This window comes from Hippocampus bargibanti, linkage group LG17 (genome assembly GCF_051943395.1).
Source record: "Hippocampus bargibanti isolate YZ-2025 linkage group LG17, ASM5194339v1, whole genome shotgun sequence".
Classification (NCBI taxonomy): Eukaryota; Metazoa; Chordata; class Actinopteri; order Syngnathiformes; family Syngnathidae; genus Hippocampus; species Hippocampus bargibanti.
In genome coordinates this window covers 16,126,707-16,153,311 of record NC_142750.1, presented here as the reverse complement: position 1 = coordinate 16,153,311, position 26,605 = coordinate 16,126,707, and the positions used below count along the sequence as shown (strand labels likewise).

General features: G+C 40.4%; 2 protein-coding genes across 5 annotated transcripts in view; one reads left to right on the top strand and one right to left on the bottom strand.

The window, feature by feature from the left end:
• Positions 1 to 202: 202 nt before the first annotated feature.
• smim22 (small integral membrane protein 22) lies at positions 203 to 9,766 on the bottom strand. 3 transcript variants are annotated; one of them, XM_089019074.1, is made up of 4 exons: positions 9,691 to 9,766; positions 2,488 to 2,629; positions 659 to 720; positions 203 to 501 (listed from the first exon to the last, which is right to left on the bottom strand). In XM_089019074.1, the coding sequence occupies exons 2-4, from the start codon at positions 2,615 to 2,617 to the stop codon at positions 454 to 456; spliced, it is 240 nt and encodes a 79-aa protein (XP_088875200.1). In that variant the 5' UTR covers positions 2,618 to 2,629; positions 9,691 to 9,766; the 3' UTR covers positions 203 to 453. The 3 variants fall into 3 exon arrangements, with proteins under 3 accessions (XP_088875200.1, XP_088875199.1, XP_088875201.1); XM_089019073.1 differs by lacking the exon at positions 9,691 to 9,766 and adding an exon at positions 8,529 to 8,685; XM_089019075.1 differs by lacking the exon at positions 9,691 to 9,766 and adding an exon at positions 4,713 to 4,858.
• Positions 9,767 to 10,895: 1,129 nt separating this feature from the next.
• cog1 (component of oligomeric golgi complex 1) overlaps positions 10,896 to 26,605 on the top strand; it is a 33,714-nt gene continuing 18,004 nt past the window's right edge. For both annotated transcript variants that reach the window (XM_089018008.1, XM_089018009.1), the window contains exons 1-6: positions 10,896 to 11,307; positions 15,801 to 16,042; positions 18,694 to 18,875; positions 22,777 to 22,953; positions 24,853 to 25,009; positions 26,243 to 26,453. In XM_089018008.1, the coding sequence (XP_088874134.1) occupies positions 11,002 to 11,307; positions 15,801 to 16,042; positions 18,694 to 18,875; positions 22,777 to 22,953; positions 24,853 to 25,009; positions 26,243 to 26,453 (1,275 nt within the window). In that variant the 5' untranslated portion in view covers positions 10,896 to 11,001. The remainder of the gene's footprint in view (positions 11,308 to 15,800; positions 16,043 to 18,693; positions 18,876 to 22,776; positions 22,954 to 24,852; positions 25,010 to 26,242; positions 26,454 to 26,605) is intronic.

Sequence of the window (26,605 nt, the reverse complement as noted above, 5' to 3'; positions counted from 1 at the left end):
GCTGTCATTGGTCGATGTAAGTGCTGGGAACCAATCAAGCTACAGGCATGTACAAAACCTGTGAGTCATTTGGCAGTTTTCGTTCCTGAACGGTTTTTTTTACTAAAAAAAAAAAAATCAGCGATGCACTGAACCCTCTATAAGTGAGCTGCGAAGTAGTGGTGAATCGCTGTACTAAAGAGTAAGAATAAACCAACATTCATCACCTTTATTTTTTATTAAACATAGTTTCAGACATTCGATTCCATGTTATTGTACACAAAAATCCAATCAAATAAAGTGCAATCATAGCTAACTGTAAACATATAGTAGGACTAGTTCACAGTAGGTGCAATAATCGGTTATAAAATCACAACAAGAAAAAGGTGGATGTTAAAAGAAACGTAATTATTATTTTGAAATGTCAAGTGCATCAGTTGGTGCAAACTCAAGGTCGAGTTGTTCATTTGGCTGTCAAGGTTCCAAACTTGTGTTCTCTCTGCCAATCTTGCGACGTTTAGGCTGTTAGAATAGAACACAATTCAACATCCCCTTGACCCACATACGTATCTCCAAATCAAACACATAATTCAGCATGCATCAAAATCATAGGCACTGTTCAAACGTACACCATGTGCGTGACAGACCCACACCACGCATGCTCTCTGTGTGTTTTTACCTTCTCATCATAGCAGCAACAGCAGCGGATGAGGACCACAAGTACCAGTAGCATAATCAAACCTACCACCATGCACGGCAGCACAACATCAAAAATTCACCTGAGTCAAACTTTGCAGTGTAACCAAAGAAGTAGAAATTTGAAAAGCCACACAACTTCCACCACATTTGAATCTAATAATAATAATAATAATAATAATACATTTCCTTTATAAGCGCCTTTCAAAACTCTCAAGGACACTTTACAGTCATAGGATATTTTTTTCTGCGGGTGAGCAGTGGCAGCCACATGCGCCAGCATTCACTCAACTCGGAGGTAACATAAAGTAAAAAAATAAAAATAATAATAGCAAATCCTGTAATGTATATTTTTTAGTGCATGTATGTATATAAGATCTTTTTTTCCCAATTGTCATCAAATAGCCTTCAAGGCCAGCATAACAGTGCTGAACAGTAAAACAATCAGAATAAATATATTTTGTGCATGTGTTCACAAAAAATAAACTGGACAAAACTGTAGTAATATTGAAGTATCAGGTTTGTCATTTGAAATCAAAAATATTTGGCATACTCATGAAGTGGGAAAGGGCAGTATGTGAGCTCAATTAAGCTATCTCGATCATGTATGGCAGGGGTCGGGAACCTATGGCTTGCGAGCCATATATGGCTCTTTTGATGATTGCATATGGTTCGCCGATAAGTTGAAATACATATTCTCGCTTTTTCTGTTCATTTTCTGTGGGGGCTGCATTTGGCAGAAAGCGCAATTTTGATTGGATGACACTGACCTAGGTTGGCGGAAAGCGCAATTTTGATTGGATGATACTGGCCGTCAGTTGAAACAGGTAAACGCCCTTTTAAATGAGCCCGACGAGTAAAAAAAAGTACATTTCAGCTTGAATGCACTGGAGGATTTGCCTTTGTGGAGAGAAAAGGTTCTGATTCTAATTTGCAATGAAACAATACCATCGATGAAACAGTCGAATGTTAACCAGCCATATGTTAACGTTAGCATCAATATACTTCTGTGAGAAATACGTTGCATAGCAAATGTGGAAGCTAATGAGCCGTGTGTAGCCTAGCTAGCAGTAACCTCGCGTATGGACCCGGCAAGTTGACTTTCATTCCGATCGTTTGGCTGGATTTTTACCAATCATGAGGAACGGAAAACCATTCATGTTAACGGTGAGTATAGTCACAAAGTTATTTTAAATAATACGTTCTGACATTTCCTTGAAAAGTGGCAGCACGTGCGTCTCTGTCTAAATATCTAAACGTCTAAATAGTTTACTTTTATGGCTCTCTTAGTCAAAAAGGTTCCTGACCCCTGATGTATGGCAATGTTTTTCTTTCTTTTTTTGACAGGTTTCTTTCATTCCAAAAATCCAGAAGCACACCTCCGCCTAAAATGTGGAAAAAAACTATTTTAAAAATGAAGTGTTTTATTGTGACGATAAGTTTTTTTTAATATTGAAAAATAACACTGTAGAGAGTCATTGCATCGTATCGTACGATTGGCTGGACTCCAGTCACAGCAAATTGATAGACCGCACAGGCATACGGCACACCTGACAGTATCTCGTGCCAAATGAGAAAATTAATTTGTGAATGGTGAAAGTACTCCTGGGTCCACCATCGGTGAGGAAATATTTTTACAATATATACACCTCTTCTTCCTTTCTTTTTGGCTTTCAGGGGTCACCACATACACTCCATGGTGAAAATAACCAAATAGTCATTAGAAGTATGGGCTCAGAATCTTGAGGGTTATTCCATGTCTATTTTGTCAGAGGAAACATGGCTGTATCAACATTTATTATAGTTACTTACCAATGAAGACCAAGAAGACGACGGCAAAGCCAATGTCCCAGTTAGACTGGAAAAATTGTTTGGACTCCAGCCTGGAAATCACATCATTGAACTGACTCTCAAAGTCCTCCTTGGTGTTTCTTTGTCCCATGGTAATGATTGTCTTGAAGAAAAAGAAACATACATATATGCATATACACAGACAGGCACACGCACACGCACACGCGCACACACACACACACACACACACACACACACACACACACACACACACACGCACACACACACACACACGCGCACATACAGGCGCACATACACACACAAACGCGCGCGCACACACGCACACACACACACACACACACACACACACACACACACACACACACACACACACACACACACACACACACACATATACATACATATACAGTGAACCTCAGCTTAAGAATTTAAAGGACAACCGACACTTCGGGACAAGTTGCGTCCATAATTTGTAAAATCACTTCAAATCTACTGAGCGCGTTTTACAAAAATTCCACTGCATATAGCTATAGTTTACTTATTAAGACTCGCGCTGAATATTCGTGAAGTCTTGTTTTCGAGTTGATGACGATGCCCGACGTGACGTCACATTTGGTACGCCCCTGACTGAGAAAGCGACACACAATGCATTTTGGGTACTTTTTTTCGTCTGAAAAAAACCATGTTGATCGCGAAATTGGAAGGAAAACTACATAAATAATGCGATGGAATCGTTGTGTTGCAGCTAAATTGCGGCAATAGGCATACAGAAGTTTACACAAATTCCCAGCGGACAAATCATCCCATTTCCAACGGAGCAGAGCAGTCGAGCACCAGCGGAGGCGAACGAGGAAGCTAACCAGAGTTAGCTTCCTCGTTCCTGTCTTCTTTTGACTTCAAGACGGCGCCGCGGGAGTGGCTGCCTTTCCGGGAGCTCATGTATTTTGTTTTTCTACTTTCATTCCTTTCATCACTTTGCTGCTGTGAAATGTAAATTTCTCCACTGCAAGACTAATAAAGGCAAATCCAATCCAATCCAATCCAAAATATACCTTATTCTATGTATAATAAATGTGCTATTGTATTGTAATTAAATAAATAAACTGTACCCTTGTGGTGGGGGTCTTTTTCTGTCCCAAAAAAGCAAAAGTAACCACTTGATGACAAACCACGTCTGCACTGAGAAAGAAAGTGGGTGTGGAAAACTTGTCCGCCCGCCACGGTAGCGCTGTTCGATTGTGTGGTTTGGTGTTCTTCCACCAAAAACTAGTCCACCAGCCATTGTGGCGCTCCGTATGTTTCCCGAAAACTAGTTTGTATGCCAAGATTATTTCATCTCATCTCATTTTCCGTACCGCTTATTCCTCATCTAGCGAATTTAGCTGAAGCATTCGTAAACCGAGGCATCACTGTACAATAATTGCTTTGAGCCATGAATGAACGAATTCAACATTTTCTAAATCCTCCGGTTTTAGCCTTCTAAGATTTCTGTATTCATTCATAAAAGTAGACCATATACACAGGTCAACAAATATGTATTAGATTTGTTAATCAGAGAAGCAAGTAAACATTTATTTATATTTTTAATAATAATAATAATAATAAACCCCATCACAGTTGAGTAAATGCTGCCATTATTTTTCATCAAAATTTAAACATTTCTAACGGGAACATCATCGATATCCTATGTTTCCACTTTTCAGAGACCTTCTATTCCAAAATAAAACATCAGATCTGTATCAGAGTGGTCTGGATAGCTGGGGTTCTCTAGTTTTCCCCAGTGTTGATTTGGTCGAGGGCTATCGAAGATTTTTTTTCCTTTAGAAGTTTTAAAAGATTGATTAAAAATAAAATAATGTCAGCATGCACTCTGAGGGTGTTTATTATTATTGGATTGGATTGGATTTGCCTTTCCAATCCAATAATAATAATAATAAACACCCTCAGAGTTAGTCAGATTATTATTATTATTATTATTATTATTATTATTTGAGAACGCGTCATGGCACTGTTCTGAGATTTCTTATTCTCCCTATAGGGAGAATAAGAAATCTCAGAACAGGTGAACGATGATCCTTGCCTGACAGCCAAGAAACCGCTTGTTTTACTTTTTTAGTTATTTACATGAACTCATTGTGATTGTTTTATTTCGAAGGTGGCCCACGCCTCTCGCGCGCCGCAGACTACCGTAATGCACAGTGTTGTCAATTGAAGTGGCGACTTACTTGACTTCGATTTTGCAAGTTGAGGCTGGCTTGACCGCAGTAGCAAATTTATCGTACAGTCGTTCCAAATATTGCGTTCAGGTGTTGAGATCTTCAGCGCTTTCGCGATGCATTTGGGAGAATAAAGAGTCGAGAAAGTCCTCTTGTTTAGATCATACAAGTAGGATATTTATTTGCCGAAGCACAGACAGCAACCGCTGCGTTCATCGTCGTACGAGAAGTCCAACACATACCCACAAACTGGCTTTTATCGCTGTCAAGTCACGTGATGTCCCGTCGTGGCTAGGTTGCCAGATCAGTTCAGTATTACAGCATTACATAAAATGAGGATACAATCTAACTTTCTCAACACCCCCACTTATACTCAGTTTGCTGTAATGTAAACCAAGATAAACAGAACAATGTGAACTCTGTCTTACACATGTGAACTCTGTCTTACACATTTCACATTTAAACACAATTGTTTGGTAGTCATCAATAATGAAATCACCATCCCATATGATTTTGATTACCTTGTCACTTCTTGACTCTTTGGCATACATACAATAATCACCTGGGTTTTGCTTATACTCATTATCGGTTAAATAATCATGTAAGACCTTGTTCCCGTTTCGGCCAGATTGCTTGAAACCGTAAAGTGATTTTTCTAGTTTGTAAACTAGACCATCATTCTTTTCTCCATTTTCCAGAGTTGCTTTTTGAAGCACCACTCTTATACCTGTTTGATTGGCTGTTGGTGAAAATGTCTCTCCATAGTCTATGTTTTCCACCTGGCTCTTGCCCTTTGCTACAAATCGTGCTTTATATTTGTCTCTGACATCTACATCACGTTTGATAGCATATACCCATTTACCCCCCACTGTTTTCTTGCCCGCTGGTAGGGTTGTTGCAGTAAATGTGTTGTCATTTAATGACTGAATTTCCTCATCCATGGCTTTTGCCCATTCTTGAGAATTATTTGATCTCATTGCCTCTGCATATGTTTGCGGAACACCACACACAGCTCTGTAACAGTAGTCTACTGTGGTGTGTGCCCCATCGTTATCGCTGTACTCAATCACAAAATCATCAAAGTGACTAGGTTTCTTTCTTTCCCTAGTAGGATACCTTCTATTTTCAGGTTCATCATTTGTGTCACTTTGTCGTGTGAGGTTATGTTCATTTGGCTCTGTGACTGCACTTTTGCGTGCATCCCTGTCTTGTACACATGACTCTTGGGCTCTTTTATTAGGCTCCTGAAAGACCTCACTAGTCTTAGGCTGTAATCTCATGCCATAATATGTGTTTTCATCTGTTTCATTTATCTGTGTCTCTTTCTCAATATGCAAATAGTACAACTTTCCATACACATGTATACCATATTTTGTCCCACCTTTCGTAATCAGTGAATTTTTACCTTCTTTAAATATCACTGTTGCCCCGTTGGTGGTTGCCTTCTTTACAGAGAAAATGTCTTGGGGGTATGAAGGAATGTATAAAGCGTCTCTCAGCGTTGCTTTATGTCTTTGTCCTTTGATGTCAATCAAAGAGACCTCAGCATCTCCCCTTTTATGTGCGACTCCGCTGCATTGTGTGCCGTCCGCCAGCTCCACGCGGTGTCTTTCCGGTTTGAACGTGCTGTCGAAATTCTTGAACATGTTCACATCAGTGATGATATGCGAAGTGGCTCCTGTGTCCACCATCAATCCTCTCTCTCTGATGTCGCGACCCAACTGCTCCCTGGATCTGGCCTCGCCGTCCTTCATCTTGAGCACGATGTCGGTGTCGCCGTCTTCTGACGCTTTACTGGCGTCATCTCGTCTGTCCTTGTCCTTACGCCTGCACGTTGCGTCTTTATGTGTCTTGCTTTTGCAATGACTGCACCATGTCTTCTGTCGACATTCTCTTGCTATGTGGCCTTTGATACCACACTTGAAACACACTATGCTTGTGTCATCACCGTGCTGGTCACGGGTGTTGGTTTTGGTGGTTTGTCGTCCACTCCGACCCTGTGTCTGCATCACACTGTCCCCTGACTCAGTGTTCAATTTCTCAGTGGCCTCAAAACTCCGTAGCTTCGTCTTGAAATCTGCAAACTTGATTTCATCATTTGAATGCGCTACATGGATTGTGAATGGCTTGAAACTTGCTGGTAGTCCTTTTAATACCATGGCAACAAGTAGTCCATCTCCCAAAGTTTCACCTGCATTTCGGAGTGCTGTGATGGCGGTTTCGGCTTTGATGATATAGTCTGTAACACTTTCATCGTTCCTCTTTTGAAGCGACGTGAGCGTGGTGTACAGATTTATTATCCGTGGTTTTCCTTTCCCGGCATAATATTCTCTCAATATCTTCAAAGATTTTCTTCCATCATCAGGTGCATCTCTCATTATTAGTGAGAGGCTCTTGTCATCAAGCATATTTATCAATTCGGCATACGCATCGGCATTTTTCTCTGCATCCGTAGCCATATCGGAACTCGTCGCCGGCTCGCTTAGCACGGTCTTCTTTAGTCCCAATAAATGAAAATGTCCGAGCATTTTTGTTTCCCATATCTCGTACTTATCTTCATCTCCGTCGAATGCCAGTCGAAGGTGCCTGCTTGCCCTTCCTTGATCCATCTTGACCGCTGTTTAGCCGGTTAGCGATAGCCTCGTTTGCTCACCGCTCTTTCAAGTGTGGATACACTTCTGGCTTCACTTTATCTCCCAAACGTCTCCTGGGCCCATAACCTGTTGAGATCTTCAGCGCTTTCGCGATGCATTTGGGAGAATAAAGAGTCGAGAAAGTCCTCTTGTTTAGATCATACAAGTAGGATATTTATTTGCCGAAGCACAGACAGCAACCGCTGCGTTCATCGTCGTACGAGAAGTCCAACACATACCCACAAACTGGCTTTTATCGCTGTCAAGTCACGTGATGTCCCGTCGTGGCTAGGTTGCCAGATCAGTTCAGTATTACAGCATTACATAAAATGAGGATACAATCTAACTTTCTCAACATCAGGCAACGTGGTTTGTACGATTTTATTGCATACGTTTCATTTCATTGATGTAAGGTCCAAATGTTTGTGTAAATAATTGCTATGTTTTTATACTTGTTTGTAGTTCTACGGTGGTGGTGTCGTTGTTAATTCATTTAAATATAACCTTGTTTCACCTCAAGCACATTATGTGATAATATGTAAGACAGCAATGTACTTAATATGTCTGAAATATGAGGTTCAGCAACAGGTTGAGAACGTTTCTGAAAACTCTAAGATCTAAATTAGAACACATTAATACATTTTTAAAATTACAACTGAATATAATTGGACACCAGGACAACGCCTACTTCAACAACGCTTCAAAGTTTTACCCTTGCAGTCCCATTTGTGCGCGACATGTGCCCAAAACAGGAAACGCCAGATATACCTGTGTGAAATTGTAATCTTTTGCCTGAGTCACCTTTTTATTTCTAACCAAAATATTTTCAGTCGCCAAAAACTGAATGAAGGAGTTGGCCTCGTGGTTATAATATTTTCTGAAGACCGGTTGCCTTGCATATATTTAAAACACAAGTCACTATACTTTTGAATCTGGGATTTTGTAATATTATAGACTAGAGAAAACGTCCCCAAATTACAATTAAAAATAAATTTGACATGTAACAGTTGGCTATCAGCGCAGTTCATTCGTGGAGACCGCTATTCGATCGGAACTACTTTCAATGAACAAAAAAAAAAAAACACGCAATTGAAAGATTTGAATTAATTGTAATATACTTAAATTTATAGTTATGCAAAGTATACAACATATAAATGCAATCTGTCCTTATTTGCAGGAGATGTCTGCTTACCAGTCAGTGTCGCTTGTTTTGTTGTATTTACTTCCGTGTTAAAAGTTGGACCCGATTCACCTGTTTGACGCCATAAACTCCGCCTCTGCTTCCGCAAAGAAATTTATAGCAGTAAATCTTTAACCAGCAGTCCGTTATTTAAAATGAAGTTTGGGATTACTGTGGCACAACATACGTGGAAGAAAAGGCAAAAAAATATTTCAACAATTACAAATATTACACGGTGCGATACGGTGGCCGCAAAACTATGTTAGTTAGGTCAACACTGTCCCCGTTTTCGCCCCCACTATAAAGGCATGTAATTTATGCTTAAACAGTACATCAACTGCTCTAAGCATTTAAAATCACAGCAATTATGCGAAACAAATTGCATTGATTCCGATGTGGAAATAACCATAGACGAGGGCTTCACATGGTGGTTGGTATCATACTTCAACGTGTTCGTCACGTTACGGCAATCACCTGTCAAAACCTCAGCCTCTGCACCTTAATATACGAGAACTAAAACAGTCTGTCGCCTATCCTTAACTGCTGCTTGTTCACCGTACCTGTTTGCATTTTCAACATTAAATAGTTTCATATTTTTGGAATACACAACACCTCATGCCTCTTAGACGGAGTGTCACAGCACAAGCGAAAAAAAGTGTTATCTGTGTACCATACCAGTGTTGAGACCAGGCGCCTCACATCCATACTAAGTGTAAATGCTGCTGATACATTTGTTTATGACTGCTATCCCATAGTTGACCAGCAGATGGCTGTACTTTATTTGTCTTTACATTACGTTGGGTTGTTGTCACTTCCGGTAAAGGTTTTACTTTCCGCGCTTCGTTATTTAAGTTTCATTTTACTGAGAGGACGGCAAGAATGGACATGCTTTTTTATCGCTGTTTAGCAAGGAAAGATAAAAAAAAACGAAGATCAAAGACTTCCATTTCAGACAGAAACCGGGCAAAGTGTTCTACTGTGCATCCATTCGAAACAGAGTACTCCGGTTCTTTGTACCGATGGTTAATTATTTGTGATTTCACTTGCACGATGAATCAACAACGACACCACCACCGTAGAACTACAAACAAATATAAAAACATAGCAATTATTTACACAAACATTTGGACCTTACATCAATGAAATGAAACGTATGCAATAAAATCGTACAAACCACGTTGCCTGAACGCAATATTTGGAACGACTGTACGATAAATTTGCTACTGCGGTCAAGCCAGCCTCAACTTGCAAAATCGAAGTCAAGTAAGTCGCCACTTCAATTGACAACACTGTGCATTACGGTAGTCTGCGTCGCGCGAGAGGCGTGGGCCACCTTCGAAATAAAACAATCACAATGACTTCATGTAAATAATTAAAAAAGTAAAACAAGCGGTTTCTTGGCTGTCGGGCAAGGATCATCGTTCACCTGTTCTGAGATTTCTTATTCTCCCTATAATAATAATAATAATAATAATAATAATAATAATAATAATAATAATAATAATAATAATAATAATAATAATAATAATCTGACTAACTCTGAGGGTGTTTATTATTATTATTATTGGATTGGAAAGGCAAATCCAATCCAATCCAATAATAATAATAAACACCCTCAGAGTGCATGCTGACATTATTTTATTTTTAATCAATCTTTTAAAACTTCTAAAGGAAAAAAAATCTTCGATAGCCCTGGACCAAATCAACACTGGGGAAAACTAGAGAACCCCAGCTATCCAGACCACTCTGATACAGATCTGATGTTTTATTTTGGAATAGAAGGTCTCTGAAAAGTGGAAACATAGGATATCGATGATGTTCCCGTTAGAAATGTTTAAATTTTGATGAAAAATAATGGCAGCATTTACTCAACTGTGATGGGGTTTATTATTATTATTATTATTAATATTACAACTACTTTTTAATTCTCCACTTCTTCATTCATTCTTATTCTTCCGAGGTGAACGTGATTCTTACCCGACAGCCCAGAAACTGCTTGTTTTACAAGCATGCACTCAACTGTGATGGGGTTCATTTGACTTTTATTATTATTATTATTATTATTATTATTATTATTATTATTATTATTATTATTATTATTATTATTAAAACTAATTTTTCTCTCTACACTTGACAACGCGTCATGGCACTGTTCTGAGAGTTCTTATTCTTCCTATGTGAACGTGATCCTTACCCGACAGCCCAGAAGCCGCTTGTTTGACATATTATTTTGTTTATTTACATCCAAACCACTGCCGGGCATGCACGCGTTGTGACACTTTTATTTTGAACTTGGCCCACGCCGCTCGCTCGCTCCCTCGCCGCAGACTACCGTAATGTAGTGTTGTCAATCGAAGTGGCGGCTCACTTGACTTCGATTTTGTGAGTCGAGGCAGTAATTTGCTGACCTATAAACCGGAAGTGTTATTCTCATTCTCTGATTTACAGGTCCAAGTAGCAGTGTGAAGTTGTTTTTGGAGTAGCAATGACAGATACACCGGCATCGTCTCTACGGATATCGGATATAAAGGATCCGGTGCTTCTGTTCGAACGCTACAGCACCGATGATATCCGCGGCATTGAGCAGCAAGTCCGCGGGGAAATTGAACAGAAAAAGGAGGAACTGAGGCAGATGGTGGGGGAGCGTTACCGGGACCTGATTGACGCTGCAGACACCATCGGAGAGATGAGGGAGAGCTCGGCGAGTGTTGTCCAGTCCATCCAGGACATGTATGAGTACTGCCTTCGACTAAAACAAGGCAAACCCTGCATCAACAGCCACTCTCAGGAGGTAAACCGAACCGAGCGTTCCCGTCTTTGTTTGCAGCACCGCATCGAGGAACGTAATTTAGAAATAAACACATTCGGGCATTCGGATCTTACAATTTAAAACGTTTTAATGACTACAAATATCTCAAAGAATCAACCTAGTTGTCATCCTCAGCTTCTAAGGGTGTCATCTCAGCATTCTACTACTGTACTCTCACTACTCTGCTAAATCCGTCCACATCGGAATGGATTTGAACAGAAGAGTGAGGTACTTCCGGGTTGAGTGAACGCTGGCGAGCGTGGCTGCCGCTGCTCACCAGCAGGAAAATATTCTGTGACTCTGCAGAAAAATATCATGTGAAAGTAAAGGGTCCTTGAAAGGTGCTTATTAATGAAATGTGTTATTATTATTATAATAAATTGTCCAAATTCTAAATGGGCTTTTATTGGGGTAAGTATGAGTCAACTGTTTGTTGTTTTGATATTTGACTTTATCGTCTCATTTCTTTATTTCACCTTTATTGATTTAGGTTAGCAATTGAGAACAGATTCTATTTTGCATTGGCAACCAGAAAGCTGAGGGAAACAAGGCAAAATAAAAGTAAACACAAACCCAAACATATACTTAAAACAATATAAAATAATGCAACGCATATGATCAGAAACAACCCCAAAAAATGAAATCTTGAGTTTGTATAAAACGTAGTAGAACAACATTACCAGATAATCTGCCATAGCCATTCTACTAGTGTGGAATTTTCCTACAGGTGGTGTAAAAGAGCTAGTATATAGGCTATTCAGTGTGATAGTAGGCCATAAACAACAGTATTTTCTGGGGTTTAAGGTGCAGCGGATTTTAAGGTACACCCCCAATGAATGGTGTATTTTTTTATGTAATTTTTTTTTGAATTTTTTTTGAACAGTTAGAAAAGGGAGAGAACATGGTCAATTTGAGCATCATCTGGCAACGGAGGTCATGGCAAAAGAGAGTTCTCCTACCCCAGCGTTCACCCTCAGTGGCACACCCCTCAAGGTTGTCCAACAATTCAGCTACCTCGGCAGCATTCTAACACTCTCCTGTCTTAATTGACGATGACGTCCAGGCCCGCATCCGTCAAGCCTCCAAAGCTTTTGGCAGATTGCGTACTCGTGTGTTCGAAAACAACCACTTAAGAACTCCAACAAAAGTCGCAGTCTACCAAGCAGTGTGTGTGTCCACGCTGCTATATGGCGCAGAAGCCTGGACCATCTATCGACGCCATGTGAGACGCCTTGATGCATTCCACATCAGGTGCCTCCAACGAATCCTTTGCATCACCTGGCAGGATCGTGTCCCACACACCGACATCCTTCAACGCACCGCCTCCACCAGTTTCGAGGCTATACTGGCAAAGAGGCAACTCCGGTGGGTTGGACATGTCATCCGGATGCCTAGCTGCCGCTTGCCTCGGCAGGTGCTTTCTGGACAACTCCTGTCAGCGAATAGGAAGCCTGGTGGTCCTAAGCTGCGATACAAAGACCAGCTTAAACAGACTCTAAAGAAATGCAACATCAAGCCCAGCGATCTGGAGTCTGCTGCAGCTAACAGGCCACTGTGGCGTTCCTTATGCCACAAAGGGGTGACACAACTTGAAAAAACCGTGCGGCACGAGCAAAGACACCTTTGTGCTACCGCCTTGCCAGCCCGGTCCTGGCCTCACATGTCCTGAATGTGGCAGGATTTGTGGCTCCAGAATCGGGCTTCATAGTCACCTACAGTGGCATCGACGCCAGCGCCGATAACCACTGTCCAATACCCCACAAAGCAATGGAAGCGACGTCATCTTCGACTTCGATGGACTGCCAAGAGAAAGAAAAGTAAAGCAAATAATGGAAAAAAGGAACAAATATAGTAATACGAATAAAAATAATGAATAATAATCATTAACAATTTTGATCTTGAGTGGATTGGGGTTCATAGGTTAACTTAAATATCTTTATAAGCACTTAGGTTGCTGTAAAATTTTCCCAGGTATCCCATAGTCTCTCAAATTTCTCTCGCTCGCCTCGGACAATAAAAGTAATCTTTTCCATTTCATAAATTTCACCCACCACCTTAATCCAGTCTTTGACTGTTGGGCGTTCTTTTGTTTGCCATCTCCTCCAAGAATGGTGTATTTTTAAACCTTTTCCATATACAGTATAAGGTGCACCAGAGTATAGGTCACGCCTTAAATGAATGATGTGTTTAAAAAAGTTTTCCATGTACAGTTCAGTTGCGGTCAAAGGTTTACATACACTTGTGAAGAACATAACGTCATGGCTCTCTTGAGTTTCCAGTCATTTCTACAACTCTGATTTTTCTCTTCTTCTCAGTGATCAAATCTGCTGGGTCAAAAATATGCATACAGCAACACGAATTAGTATTTTTGGTGAAAGTTGTGTCAGAGAGATGGGCTTCATAGCATGGCCTCTTAACTTCTGGTGAGTGATTATGACGGACTACGGCTGGTGACTTCTCTGAGGTCGTTTAAATAGGGCTCATTGAATGCAAACGCCCACAAACGCTACCATGGGAAAGTCAAAAGAGCTCAGCATGGATCCTAAAAAGGGAATAAGGGAATATGTATCATTTTACTTATGGTTTTATTGTTTTTATTGTAAAGTGTCCTTGGGTGTTTTGAAAGGCGCTTGAAATAAAATGTATTATTATTTTATTATTAATAATTGACTTGAACAAGTCAGGAAAGTCACTTGGAGCCATTTCAAAGAACCTGCAGGTCCCAAGAGCAACAGTGCAATTTTTTTTTTACCCCAAACACACATCAAAAGTGGGAATGGAATGGCTAAATTAGGCTAGATTTAAGGTTTTCAAATGGCTTTCCCAAAGTCCTGACTTAAATGTTGAAGAAACAAGTCCAAGTCAGAAAACCATCACATTTAACTGAACTGCGCCAGTTCTGTCAAGAGGAGTAATATAATAATAAATAACAAGACATTTAATTTCAAGCGCCTTTCAGAACACACAAGGACACTTTACAATAAAAACAAAGCACACAACAATAAAACCACAAGTAAAATGATCAATAATGAAATAGCTGATTGAACTAGACCATAAATGCAATTGTAAACAGATGGGTTTTGCGGTGGGATTTGAAAATAGGGACGGAGTCAATATTACGGATGTTGGGTGGAAGAGAATTCCAGAGTTTGGGAGCAGAGCGGCTGGAAGCTCCGCATCCCATCGTGGTGAGACGGGCAGAGGGCACATAGAAGTGAAGGGAGGATGAGGATCTGAGGGACCGAGAAGGAACGGAGATTTGAAGCAGGTCAGACAGATAGGGAGGGGCAAGGTTATGGATGGCTTTGAATGTAAACAAAAATATTTTGAATTTGATCCGATGTTTAACAGGGAGCCAGAGGAACTGCTGGAGGACAGGGGTGGTGTGGTGAAAGGAGGGGGTTTTAATGATGATCCGGGATGAAGAATTTTGGACTAGTTGGAGTTTATGGAGATATTTCTGATTGACACCGAAGAGAAGTGAGTTACAATAATCGATGCCGGAGGTGACGAGACTGTGGATAAGGATAGCAGCGGAGTGAGGGGTGAGAGAGGGACAGAGACGATTGATATTACAGAGGTGTAAATATGCAGACCGAGTTATATTATTTATATGGGCGTGGTCAAAGGTTCACCCAGAAGCTTGCCAGAAGCTTGTGGATGGCTACCAAAAGCGCCTAATTGAAGTGAAAATGGCCAAGAGACATGTTACCAAATGTTAGCGCTGCTGTATGTATATTTTTGACCCAGAATATTTGATCACTTTTTTCATTTCACCCACAGTAAAGTCATAAAAGAATCAAACTTCATGAATGTTTTTGTGACAAAGAAGTGTCTGTTCCAATCACTCGATCAGAGAAAAATCAGAGTTGTAGAAATAACTAGAAACTCAAGAGAGCCATGACATTATGTACTTCAGAAGTGTGTGTAAACTTTTGACCACAACTGTCTAAGGCACATCACATTATAAGGCGCTACAGTAGAAGCTGGGGTTACGTTTTATCCTGTATATCCCAGCATGGAACACACAGTATATCTACAAGAGGAAATTGAATCAGTGGCTGCTGACAGTAGTTGCGAGACCTGTTGTCGCTCAAGATTATTAAATATATGAGGCCGCCCAGGGTTTACGGCGCAGGGTCATCTTTTGAAGAAAATAAAGGCTTTTAGGTGTGCTTTAAACACCAGAAAATATGGTAAATGCTCAGTTTTCTATGCGATGAAGAACTGAAGTCAAATACATTAATTGCTCTTGAATGACTGGTTTCTTTTAGCTAAGCATTTGAAAAGGAATAAAACACATTTTTATTGATGTTTGGTAGTATTCCTTGTGTGTTCTATACTTGGCAATAAAGATGATTCTGATTCTGATTCTGATTCTGAATAAGAAGACTGAAAACAAGAAAAGGTTTAAACCACTCCGGCTAATACCTGAACTCACTGCAAATTCATACGCACTTGTCTTTGTCTAATAGATTCAGTGGCAGGACAAGTTCTACAGAATGGCGTCTCAGATCAAGCTCCTTTTGGAGATTCCTGAGTGCATTTGGAGTGCCATGGAGGCCTCCCATTATCTTCAGGCAACTCGTCTCTACCTGCTCTGTTGCCATCTGCACAGTCTCCTTCAGTTGGAAGCTACCACAGGGGCTCATTACAGTCCTGCACTGGCCCGCTTCCCGATCCTTGTCCGTCAAGTCGCCACAACTGGTCATTTCAGGTACTTATTGCTTTTTCATGTACCTTTTATTGTGACATAAAGGCTTATTTACAGTAGGTTGACATGGTAAATGTAAATGAACTTTCAATGTCTCGAGAATGGCAAGGTGATGCATTCATTTGACATTGCAAGATAATTGTTTGTGAAAATAAACTTGAAGAAATTATGAATCTGTGAACAAGGTAATAATTGTTTAACGTGTATTTAGTGCTATATACTGGACCCTATGAAATTGCATCTCCCTGAAATTGTTAATTTCTTAATTAGTCATCTGGAAATTCATATAATATATATCATATATATATATATATATATATATATATATATATATATATATATATATATATATATATATATATATATATATATATATATATATATATATACACAGTAAAGTGTCGTTATATCGATATTCAAGGGAGTCCGAAAAAATATCGATATAACCGGGACTATCGATATATCCGACCCTGTTTGCATGTAATTTTCTCCGTGCGTGCATAGAAATACTATCGATATATCCGATATCGATATAACGAGACTTTACTGTATATATATATATATATATATATATATATATATATATATATATATATATATATATATATATATATATATATATACATATATAGTGATCTTCGGTGGAAGCACACGACCGAACAGCGCTCCAGCCGGCGCTACTTTCCACGGCCCCTCTCTCTGAATTCACACGTCGATCGCCTCCGAGGAGCTTTTTGCAGATAATTTTACTATTATGGAACCGAAAAAAAAACTTCACAGGCTCGTGTTCAGCCGGAGAAGAAACAAAAAATAAAATCACCGTCGAGGAGAAGGAGATCATTGAAAAGCACGAACGAGGAGTGCGTTTGTGGCATCACATGTGCACACCGCGGCTGTCATGTGAATCTCAGCCTGACACATCTCTCACGCTCTGTGTCACTTCCCTGAGAGTAACATTCTCCATTTCCACCATTGCCACCATCCTTCGCCTAAAAGCTTTACAGTGTAACGCTTCAGTGACTCGTTGAAATGAAATGAAATTGAAGTGTCGCGAGCGGCGGCGCCGCCCCAGCTGTCAACTCGCACTGATAATTTCGCCGTCATTAGTCACGTGAAAGCATTGACTAAATAACGCCTTTGTGTTAAGTTTACACAACACTGTAAAGCTTTTAGGCGAACGATGGTGGCAATGGTGGAAATGAAGAATGTTACTCTCAGGGAAGTGACACACAGCGTGAGAGATGTGTCAGGCTGAGATTCACATGACAGCCGCGGTGTGCACGTCACGCCACAAACGCACACCTCGTTCATGTTTCTCACATCGACTAAATAATGCCTTTGTGTAAAGTTTACACAAAGGCGTTATTTAGTCGATGCTTTCACGTGACTAATGACGCGTTTTATTACGCGTCCGTGGAATCATCGGACTCGCACCTTTTGTTGTAATAAAATCTCTGCCAGCACCGACGGGACTCAAAGTGGATACAGATGACATCGAGGAGCTTGTTGCTCACCATAATGAGGTCCTCAACACAGAGGATTTGATTTGCCTTCAAGAGGACAAGCAGAAGCAGGCCATTCAGAAGTTGATGTGAGTTGTTTTATTGAACAGTTCCACCCAGAAAAGGCTATGAGAATCATCAACATGATGAATGATAATGTAATGCCTCAGTTTCGTAAGACATTACAAGTCAGAAAGCAACAGGTGTCAATTAAGAGCCATCAATGACCATCACAAATGTAAATAAAGTGACTTTATTATACAGTACAGTGTATTTCTTTCATTACAATACAATAGCACATTTATTATACATAGAATAAGGTATGTTATGTGTAGTTTTAAGGCTTATTTAGTTGAAAAGTATATTTTATGGAAACCTGGGAACAGATTATTCCCATTTTCATGGTTTCCTATGGGAAAATGTTTTTGTGATACACACTCTGTCTGGGAACCAAATAAGTTCATAAGCTGAGGTCTCACTATACGTATATATATATATAAATATACCCTCTCCCTGTTCTCATCACGCCGGTCCCGCGCGCCAACGCCCACCGCCTCGGCTCTCACCTTGGCCAGTGGACACCCCCCCACGATGCCATCACATAGCTGTGCGAGAGTGAGATGAATTGTCAGGGAAGTGACACACAGCGTGAGAGATGTGTCAGGCTGAGATTCAGACGGGCTACTGGCAGGTTGCGGTGTGTCGTGTCTTGTCTGATGAAGTAGACATACGCGTTTTGCTTGTTATATTTATGTCGACCGTGACTTTTTTGCATTAGCAAACGGGGAGAATGGAAAGAATGGTAAGAATGGAATGTTTTCACACATGAGCAGTCAATAGCAAATGCAAGGTATGGCAACTCCAAGTATCCAAACAACCCACAAATAACTTTTGTGGTTAATACTCCTCACGATGCCAGGTGTAGAAAAAAAGGGTCTGGCAGTCGTGGTCGTAAGTCACGCCGGTCGTAAGTCGGATGTTACCTGTATATTGAATAAATTGATTGTACTACAAATCTTTATTTTGCCATGTAACTATCACAAATAAGGCTTAGTTATTAGTCATTCATGTATTTATTTATTTATGTATTTCTGTGTTTATTTATTCATTCATTCATTATTTATTTATTTATGTGTTTATTTATTTTACCAGGTCCACCATTCTTTTAGACAGCAAGTCTCTGTTGCGAGGTCGGGCAGTATCTGACCAGGCCATTGCCGAGGCACTTCTGTCCACAATGCTGCTGGAGGACAGCTCCCCACGACAGGCACTTGCTGATTTCTTGTTAGCACGGAAGGCCTCCATCCATCAGTTGCTCAATCAGCCCCAACATGGTAATATACAATCTAACGTTTTCCCCATTACTATGGTTAAATCTTAACTCATTCACTGCCAGACATGTACAACAATGTGTCCACTCTTGTGCCAGGGTTTTTTTTTCTTCATAATTTTCACTCAAATTTCAAGACCCACAGAATATTACGTTTTAGGACTACATAAAAATTCAACACAGCATTAGAAACCTTTTCTTCCATCTCTTCTTTCATCAGAAAAAAAGTTCATTTCTAGCTGATTTGGTTCTGGAGATATTGGCTGTTAAAATTCGGTGGTTTCAGGCCAAATGCCCAATTTTTCCTAAAAAGCAGAGAAATTGAGCTTTTTCTGCAGAGAAGCAAATTCGAGCAGGAAGTTGATAAAGGACCATATTTATATATACACAAACACACACACACACACATTTATATATATATATATATATATATATATATATATATATATATATATATATATATATATATATATATATATATATATATAGTAAAGTCTCGTTATATCGATATAGGATATATCGATAGTCCCGGTTATATCGATACTATTTCTATACACGCACGGAGAAAATTACATGCAAACAGGGTCGGATATATCGATAGTCCTGGTTATATCAATATTTTTTCGGACTCCCTTGAATATCGATATAACGAGACTTTACTGTATATATATATATGTATATATATATATATATATATATATATATATATATATATATATATATATATATATATATATATATATATATATACACACACACACATATCTCCTCATCTCCCCATGGGTGATGTCTGTCCCCCATTTTAGCTCGGGTCCTCTACCAGAGGCCAGGAAGCTTGAGGGTTCTGCGCAGTATCCGTGCTGTTCCCAGCACTGCGCATTTGTGGACTGAGATATCCGATGTTGTTCCCGGAATCTGTTGCAACCACTCGTCGAGTTTGGGGGTCACTGCCCCGAGTGCTGTCACCTTTACCTTCCAGGCTCTCTCCAGCTCCTCTCTGAGCCCTTGGTATTTCTCGATTTTTCTCATGTTCCTTGTGTCTGATGTTTCCATCACTCGGGACCGCTATATCCACGACAACGGCTTTCCTTTGCCTTTTATCTATGACCACGGTATCTGGTTGGTTGGCCATTACCATCTTGTCAGTTTGTATCTGGAAGTCCCACAGGATCTTTGCTCGGTCATTTTCTACTACCTTGGGAGGTGTTTCCCATTTTGACCTTCGGGTTTCCAGTCCATACTCCGCACAGATGTTTTGGTAGGCTATGCCAGCCACCTGGTTATGGCGCTCCATGTAGGCTTTCCCTGCCAGCATCTTACACCCTGCAGTTATGTGTTGGATTGTCTCAGGTGCCTCTTTGCACAACCTACACCTTGGGTCTTGCCTGGTGCGGTATATCCGTGCCTCTATGGCTCTGGTGTTCAGGGCCTGCTCTTGAGCAGCCAGGATGAGTGCCTCTGTGCTGTCCTTGAGGCCAGCCCTCTCTAGCCACTGATAGGACTTCTTGAGATCAGCCACTTCAGTTATGGTTCGGTGGTACATCCCGTGTAGGGGCTTTCCTCCCATGATTGTCCCTCTTCCAGTACCTCATCCTCTGCCCCCCATTGTCTGAGACATTCTTTGAGTACATCATCCGTTGGAGCCTTCTCTTTGATGTATTCATTGACCTTGGATGTTTCATCCTGGACAGTGGCTCTCACACTCACTAGTTCCCAGCCCCAAGGCTCTGTCCTGGGACCACTCCTCTTTATAACCTACCCTTTTCCCCTTGGCAATATTCTCCGCAAATTTGGTATAAAATTTCATTGCTTTGTGGATGACACCCAGCTCTATCTCTCCAGCAAACCCGACGGCTCTCTTCCACCTTCTTCCCTTTCACTTGCCTCTCTGAAATTAAATTCTGGTTTAGACATAACTTCCTCCAACTTAACAGCGAAAAAACTGAAATTCTCCTCGTTGGTACCAAATCCACCTTGAGCAAAGGTAACAGTTTCTCTCTCACTATTGACAATTCGTTTCTCCCTCCCATCAGGTGAAAAGCTGAGGTGTCATTCTTGACAGCACACTATCTTTCCACTCCCATATAAATAAGTTAACTCAATCTGCATACTTCCACCTATGCAATATCAATCGTCACGCCCATCTCTCACTCCTCACACCACTCCTCGTTCTTGTCACCTACCGGATTGACTATTGCAATTCACTTCTCTTTGGCGTCCCTCAGAAACTTCTCCACAAACTTTAACTCTTCCAGAATTCTTCAGCCCGGATCATCACCAGAACCTCATCCTTTCACCACATCACCCCGTCCTCCAGGAGCTCCACTGGCCCCGGGTCAAATATAGAATCAACTTTAAAATTCTTCTTTATACATTTAAAGCTATCCATAACCTTGCCCCACCATACCTTTCTGACCTTCTTCAAAATTCTATTCCCTCTCGTTCCCTCAGATCCTCCTCCTCCCTCCACCGCTGTGTGCCCCCACCTGCCCGTCTCAGCACAATGGGTCACAGAGCCTTCAGCTGCTCTGCCCCCAAACTCTGCAACTCACTTCCTCCCAACATTCGTAATATCGATTCTCTTCCCACCTTCAAGTCCCATCTCAAAACCCAACGATTTAAAATTGCATTTTCTGTGTATCTCTCTCTCTTGTTACTATTTATAAATTTATTTTATTTATTGCATTCTATTTGTGATCGTATTTTATTATAGTACCTATGCTTGTCTGTGACTGTAAAGTGTCATTGAAAGCTTTGAAAGGCGCTTAAAGGACAACCTACACCATTTTTTTGTTTCTTAACTGACATCAGAAAAACGTTTTATAGCATCTAAAATACCCAAAACACGCAGGCTTATATTTTTAGTCAAATGAAAAACACTAATAAAAATGACTTATTGTCCCAAAACTACTTCAAATGACCTGAAAAAGTTTCAGTTTCAGAAGGTCCCGCCCCCTTGCTCGTGACGTCACGCCAAGACGTCTTGCCTTGCTTGAGAATCAAAACAATGGCTTCAGATTCGATAAGATGCTTTCTTGTTACTCATCCTGTTATGAATATGATTCAAATAGTTCTGAAGAGGAAAGCATAAATGTTTGCAATAGATTAAAGAAGTCCTCCCATATCAATTCGAGCCGTCAATGACACCTATGTAGCGTCCCAGAAAATGCACAAGATGGGGCCCAAGCTCCGTTGGAAATGGGCTGATTTGTCTGCTGGGAATTTGTGTCATTGAGTATCAAATAATAGTCTTGGTGCAACACACAACGATTCACCATCGCGTTATTTATGTCTTTTCCTTCTAATTTCGCCATCAACACGGATCAACACGAATTTTTCAGACCAAACAATGTACCCAAAATGCATTGTGTGTCGCTTTCTCGGTCAGTGACGATACCTATTGTGACGTCACGGTAGGTATCGTCACCAACTCAAAAACAAGGCTTCCTGAATATTCAGCGCGAGTCTTAAAACGTAAAATATAGCTATATGCGGTGGAATCTTTGTAAAGTACGCTCAGTCGAAGTCATTTGAAGTGATTTTACAAATTGTGGACACAACTTGTCCGAAGGTGTCGGTTGTCCTTTAAAATGTAATGTATTATTATTATTATCAAATACAGTTTTGGTCTACATTTTCCCAGTGTTTCTGGTCAAACCAAATGCAATGGAACAATGACAGCTTTTCTCCATAAAATAAGGTATAAAAAGTCTTCTGGCAAAATCAATGTGACACGTCATGGTTCAAATCAGTCCTTGTAAACTAAAGTGAAGAACATGGTGGCACCATAAATAACTTGGATGTGTTGTCAACACATTGAGGAGCTTGGAACGTTGCAATTAAAATACTTGTGATTCACCCTTTGGATAAGCTTCAAAATATGTTTATTTATGTTTTTCTGTCAGGTGCTGGGATTAAAGCTCAAGTGTGCAGCCTCGTGGAACTGCTCGTGACCACGTTGTTTCAAGCGTATGCGGTTTTCTACATGCACCCTGAGGGTGGCCCCAGACCTGGAGAAACAACTCTTAACTGCGGCCTGCTCTTTTCCATCCTGGAAAATGTCACCTCCTCTGCATCTGCAGGTACTAAATATCGCTGATGTCTTGAAGTCTTACTGAGTCAAGTCAACATTGATATACTGTGTTATTTTTTTATGATTTTATATATCATGAGAAAACCTTTTAACAACATAGTGAACAAGTATATTTTCATAAAAGCACACTTAATCAACAACAGAAACCTGGATCTACACTCCCCTCCAAAATATCTGATCAGTAAAGCCAGTTCCAGCATTTGGGTTTGACATCAAAAGAATTAAGGGACATTAGGTTAACATTTTTGTTTAAGATTAATTTCTTTGAATTACACCCAAAAACATAACCACTATTTGACAATGAATTTAAAAAAATGCAGACACAAATGCACTAAACATTTTAACTGTACAGTTATACCTCGGTTTACGAACGCCTTGGCTAACGAGCTATTCATCTTACGAACGTTAAATTCACCAGAATTTAATCTTGGCATACGAACTATTTTCCGAGATACACACGGAGCGCCACAATGAGTGTTATGTCGTTCGCAAACGAGCCTGTTCTCCTAACAAGGAAATGGCAGACACTTTTTTTTTTGTCCTCTATTCCCCGCCCCCAGTCTTCGTTTAAAGCCGCACGTGATTGGTCCAGAACACAGCAGTTGGGGGGGGGGGTTAAACATTAAATAGATAGACAGACGAGAGACCGAAAAAATGGATAAAACGGTGAAATTTGCACTCGTTTCAATGTTGATAGTTCAAAGCCAGAGTGTAGTATCTTCTTCTTTTCCTTTCGGTTTTTCCTATCAAGGGGTCGCCACAGCAAATCAGTGTCCTCCATCTTTAGAGGTTTGATCCGCATGTTTTTTTGGCCAAGCTTTTACGTCGGATGCCCTTCCTGACACAACCCTGTGTATTTATCCGGGCTTGGGACCGGCACAAGAAGACGTATGTCTCTTCGTGGCTACAGAACAAGCAATTCACTCAGTTAAAGGCTCCCAAACACAAAATGGTCATCGGCACAGCAACATTCAAAAAAGTAAAAACTACACTGACGTTAAAATCTTAGCGAAAGAACATAGATGGTTTGAAAGGGGAGTAAAAGAAGCGATTTTCATGAAACAGCTAAATCCTTCTTTAAACCGATATGGTGGGGTTGGAGTATGCAAGGTTAAAATATCCCATCAATCAGGCTCCACAAATAACCCGCACAGGCCATCTGTACACTTGATGCAAAAAGCTATCAACCCAGCTGAACAGAACACAAATGATGAGGATCTAGGTAAAATTATCTCAGAGAAAGCATGACAACTTCACTCGGATATCGTCAAGAGGCAACCTGGAAGTTCGTCATCCATTGATAATTTCAAGGCTAGCCACGGATGGTTTGAGAACTTTAAGCGTCGTATAGGGATCCATAGTGTCATTTGTCATGGCGAGGCAGAGACGATAAAGCTGCCAAAGCTTACAAGGAATCATTCCTCAAGATGGCCACTCCATTCTATCAAGCCATCACAAAGGTAAATAAAATGACTTTATTAAACCGTAGTTTATGTCTTTAATTACAATACCACAGCACATTTAATATACATACAATAATGTATATTTTGTGTAGTTTTAAGGCTTAGTAGAAAATTATGTTTTATGGGGACCTGGGAACGGATTATTCTCATTTTAATGCTCTCCTATGGGAAATTAATGTTTGAGATATATATATATATATATATATATATATTCAAATGCAGCTGCAATACAGTGAAGCCCTGAATTGGGACACAGCTACAGTGTCTCTCTCTCTCTCTCTCTCTCTCTCTCTCTCTCTCTCTCTCTCTCTCTCTCTCTCTCTCTCTCTCTCTCTCTCTCTCTCTCTCTCTCTCTCTCTCTCTCTCTCTCTCTCTCTCTCTCTTTCTCTCTCACCCTCCCTCTCCCTTTCTCCATCTCTCCTTAGCGAAAGCAAAGAATGTTCTTCAGGAAGACACAAATACAGGAAGCTGGTTCAAGTATCTGCCCCCGTCTGTCACGGAGTTCCAGCCAACACTTCGAGCCCTGGCACAGCCAATCCAAAGAGAGCAGCTGCGGGACACCTTACAGTGTTGGATTGACACGTAAACAACAGTCTGTCAAGTGCACAACAATACATAAGCAATTGGAAATCATGAGATTGCAATACACTTCTCAACATAAAGACATAAAGGGGATGTCGAGAACATTTCCCTTGTCTTTCTTTTTGTATTTGTACTTCAAAATGCTCATGTGGTAAATGATTGCTCATGTCATTTGCTCTTAAAATAGTATTTCTCAGATTTTTTTTCAAAAGGCTGCACAAGACATTTAAGACAATATGAATTTATGTTGAATAATACAATTCAATGTGATGCTTGCTATATGATTGTTTGTTTATGTCTTGCTGCCAAGTCATACATCCCCGAGGGGCTAATATAGTCTCTGACCGCTTCTCCATTTCAAAGGGTTCAAATCTCTCATTTCCCTCCTCCATAATAATGTGAAAATTGGTATAGGACAAAGAGTCTTTAAGCTGGGAAACGAAAGCTACGAAAGAATTCAAGGGAACAGGCTCAATGGACACACCTGATTCAAATGATCAGATCATGAGCAAGCTTTGCGGAAGTCTGACATGAGCCCATTCCCTTGAATCAGGTGCATTGCAACTGGGAGACTTGGAAAACATGTTGGACGGCACCCCTCGAGGACCAGAGTTTGACACCCCTGAAATATATGATCACAGGGATTAATTTCCAGTAAATTTAGATCTAGTAATTTATAGGATTGTATGGCGAGTGAGATGGAGTGGGACTTCCTGTCTCATGATTGAAAATGCACGAGGGAAGTCTCTCATTAGAATGACAACAGTTGTGTAAATATACTAAATATATTTAATAAGCAATTAAAGACACCAATGTGGAAAACAAGTTAAGATAACAATGTTGTAAAAAGTAAAAGACAATAAAATATTATAAATGGACAAAATGAATTCTACCCACATGCATCTTGGGTAGAAATGACTCAAAATGAACAATGCAGTTAAAATCCTCATACATTTTCAATGACTATGGGATAATGACTATAACTATGGGAAAAAAATTATGAATACAATCATTGTAATCAACCAAGAGATGTTCGATTCCTGAGTGCAAGAGAGAGTAAACAAACATGTAGTCACTGTTTTGAGAAGATGGTAATGCTTCTGGCATACCTTTCCGAAATTCCACTCACAAAAGGTGAAACTCATCCCTTTTCAGTCTTTCATAAATTTGGCACTGCATGGTCATTTTATGATCGCCTTTGGAAAACCTCAAGTCTGCAACACTTGCTTTCAGGTGTAAGGAAGATATCTGCCATGGTGTTAGTAGCCTTCTGGTCTTTGTGAAGAACCTGAAGGGATTGGCCGCCATTCGAGATGCTGTCTGGGACCTCCTCTGTGCTGACTCCATCAATCAGCACTGGGACACAGTGTGCCAGCGGCTGCTAGAGCGCCGCCTCCCCATATGGGATGACTTTCTTCAACAGCTATTCCTTCAGCGCTTACAGGTTAGAATTCGAAATAATAGTAATTATAATAATACATTTCATTTCTAAGTGCCTTTCAAAACTCTCAAGGTCACTTTACAGTCACAGGATAAGTTTTGTCTGTGGGTGAGCAGCAGCAGCCGCACGCGCCGGCATTCACTCAACCCGGAAGT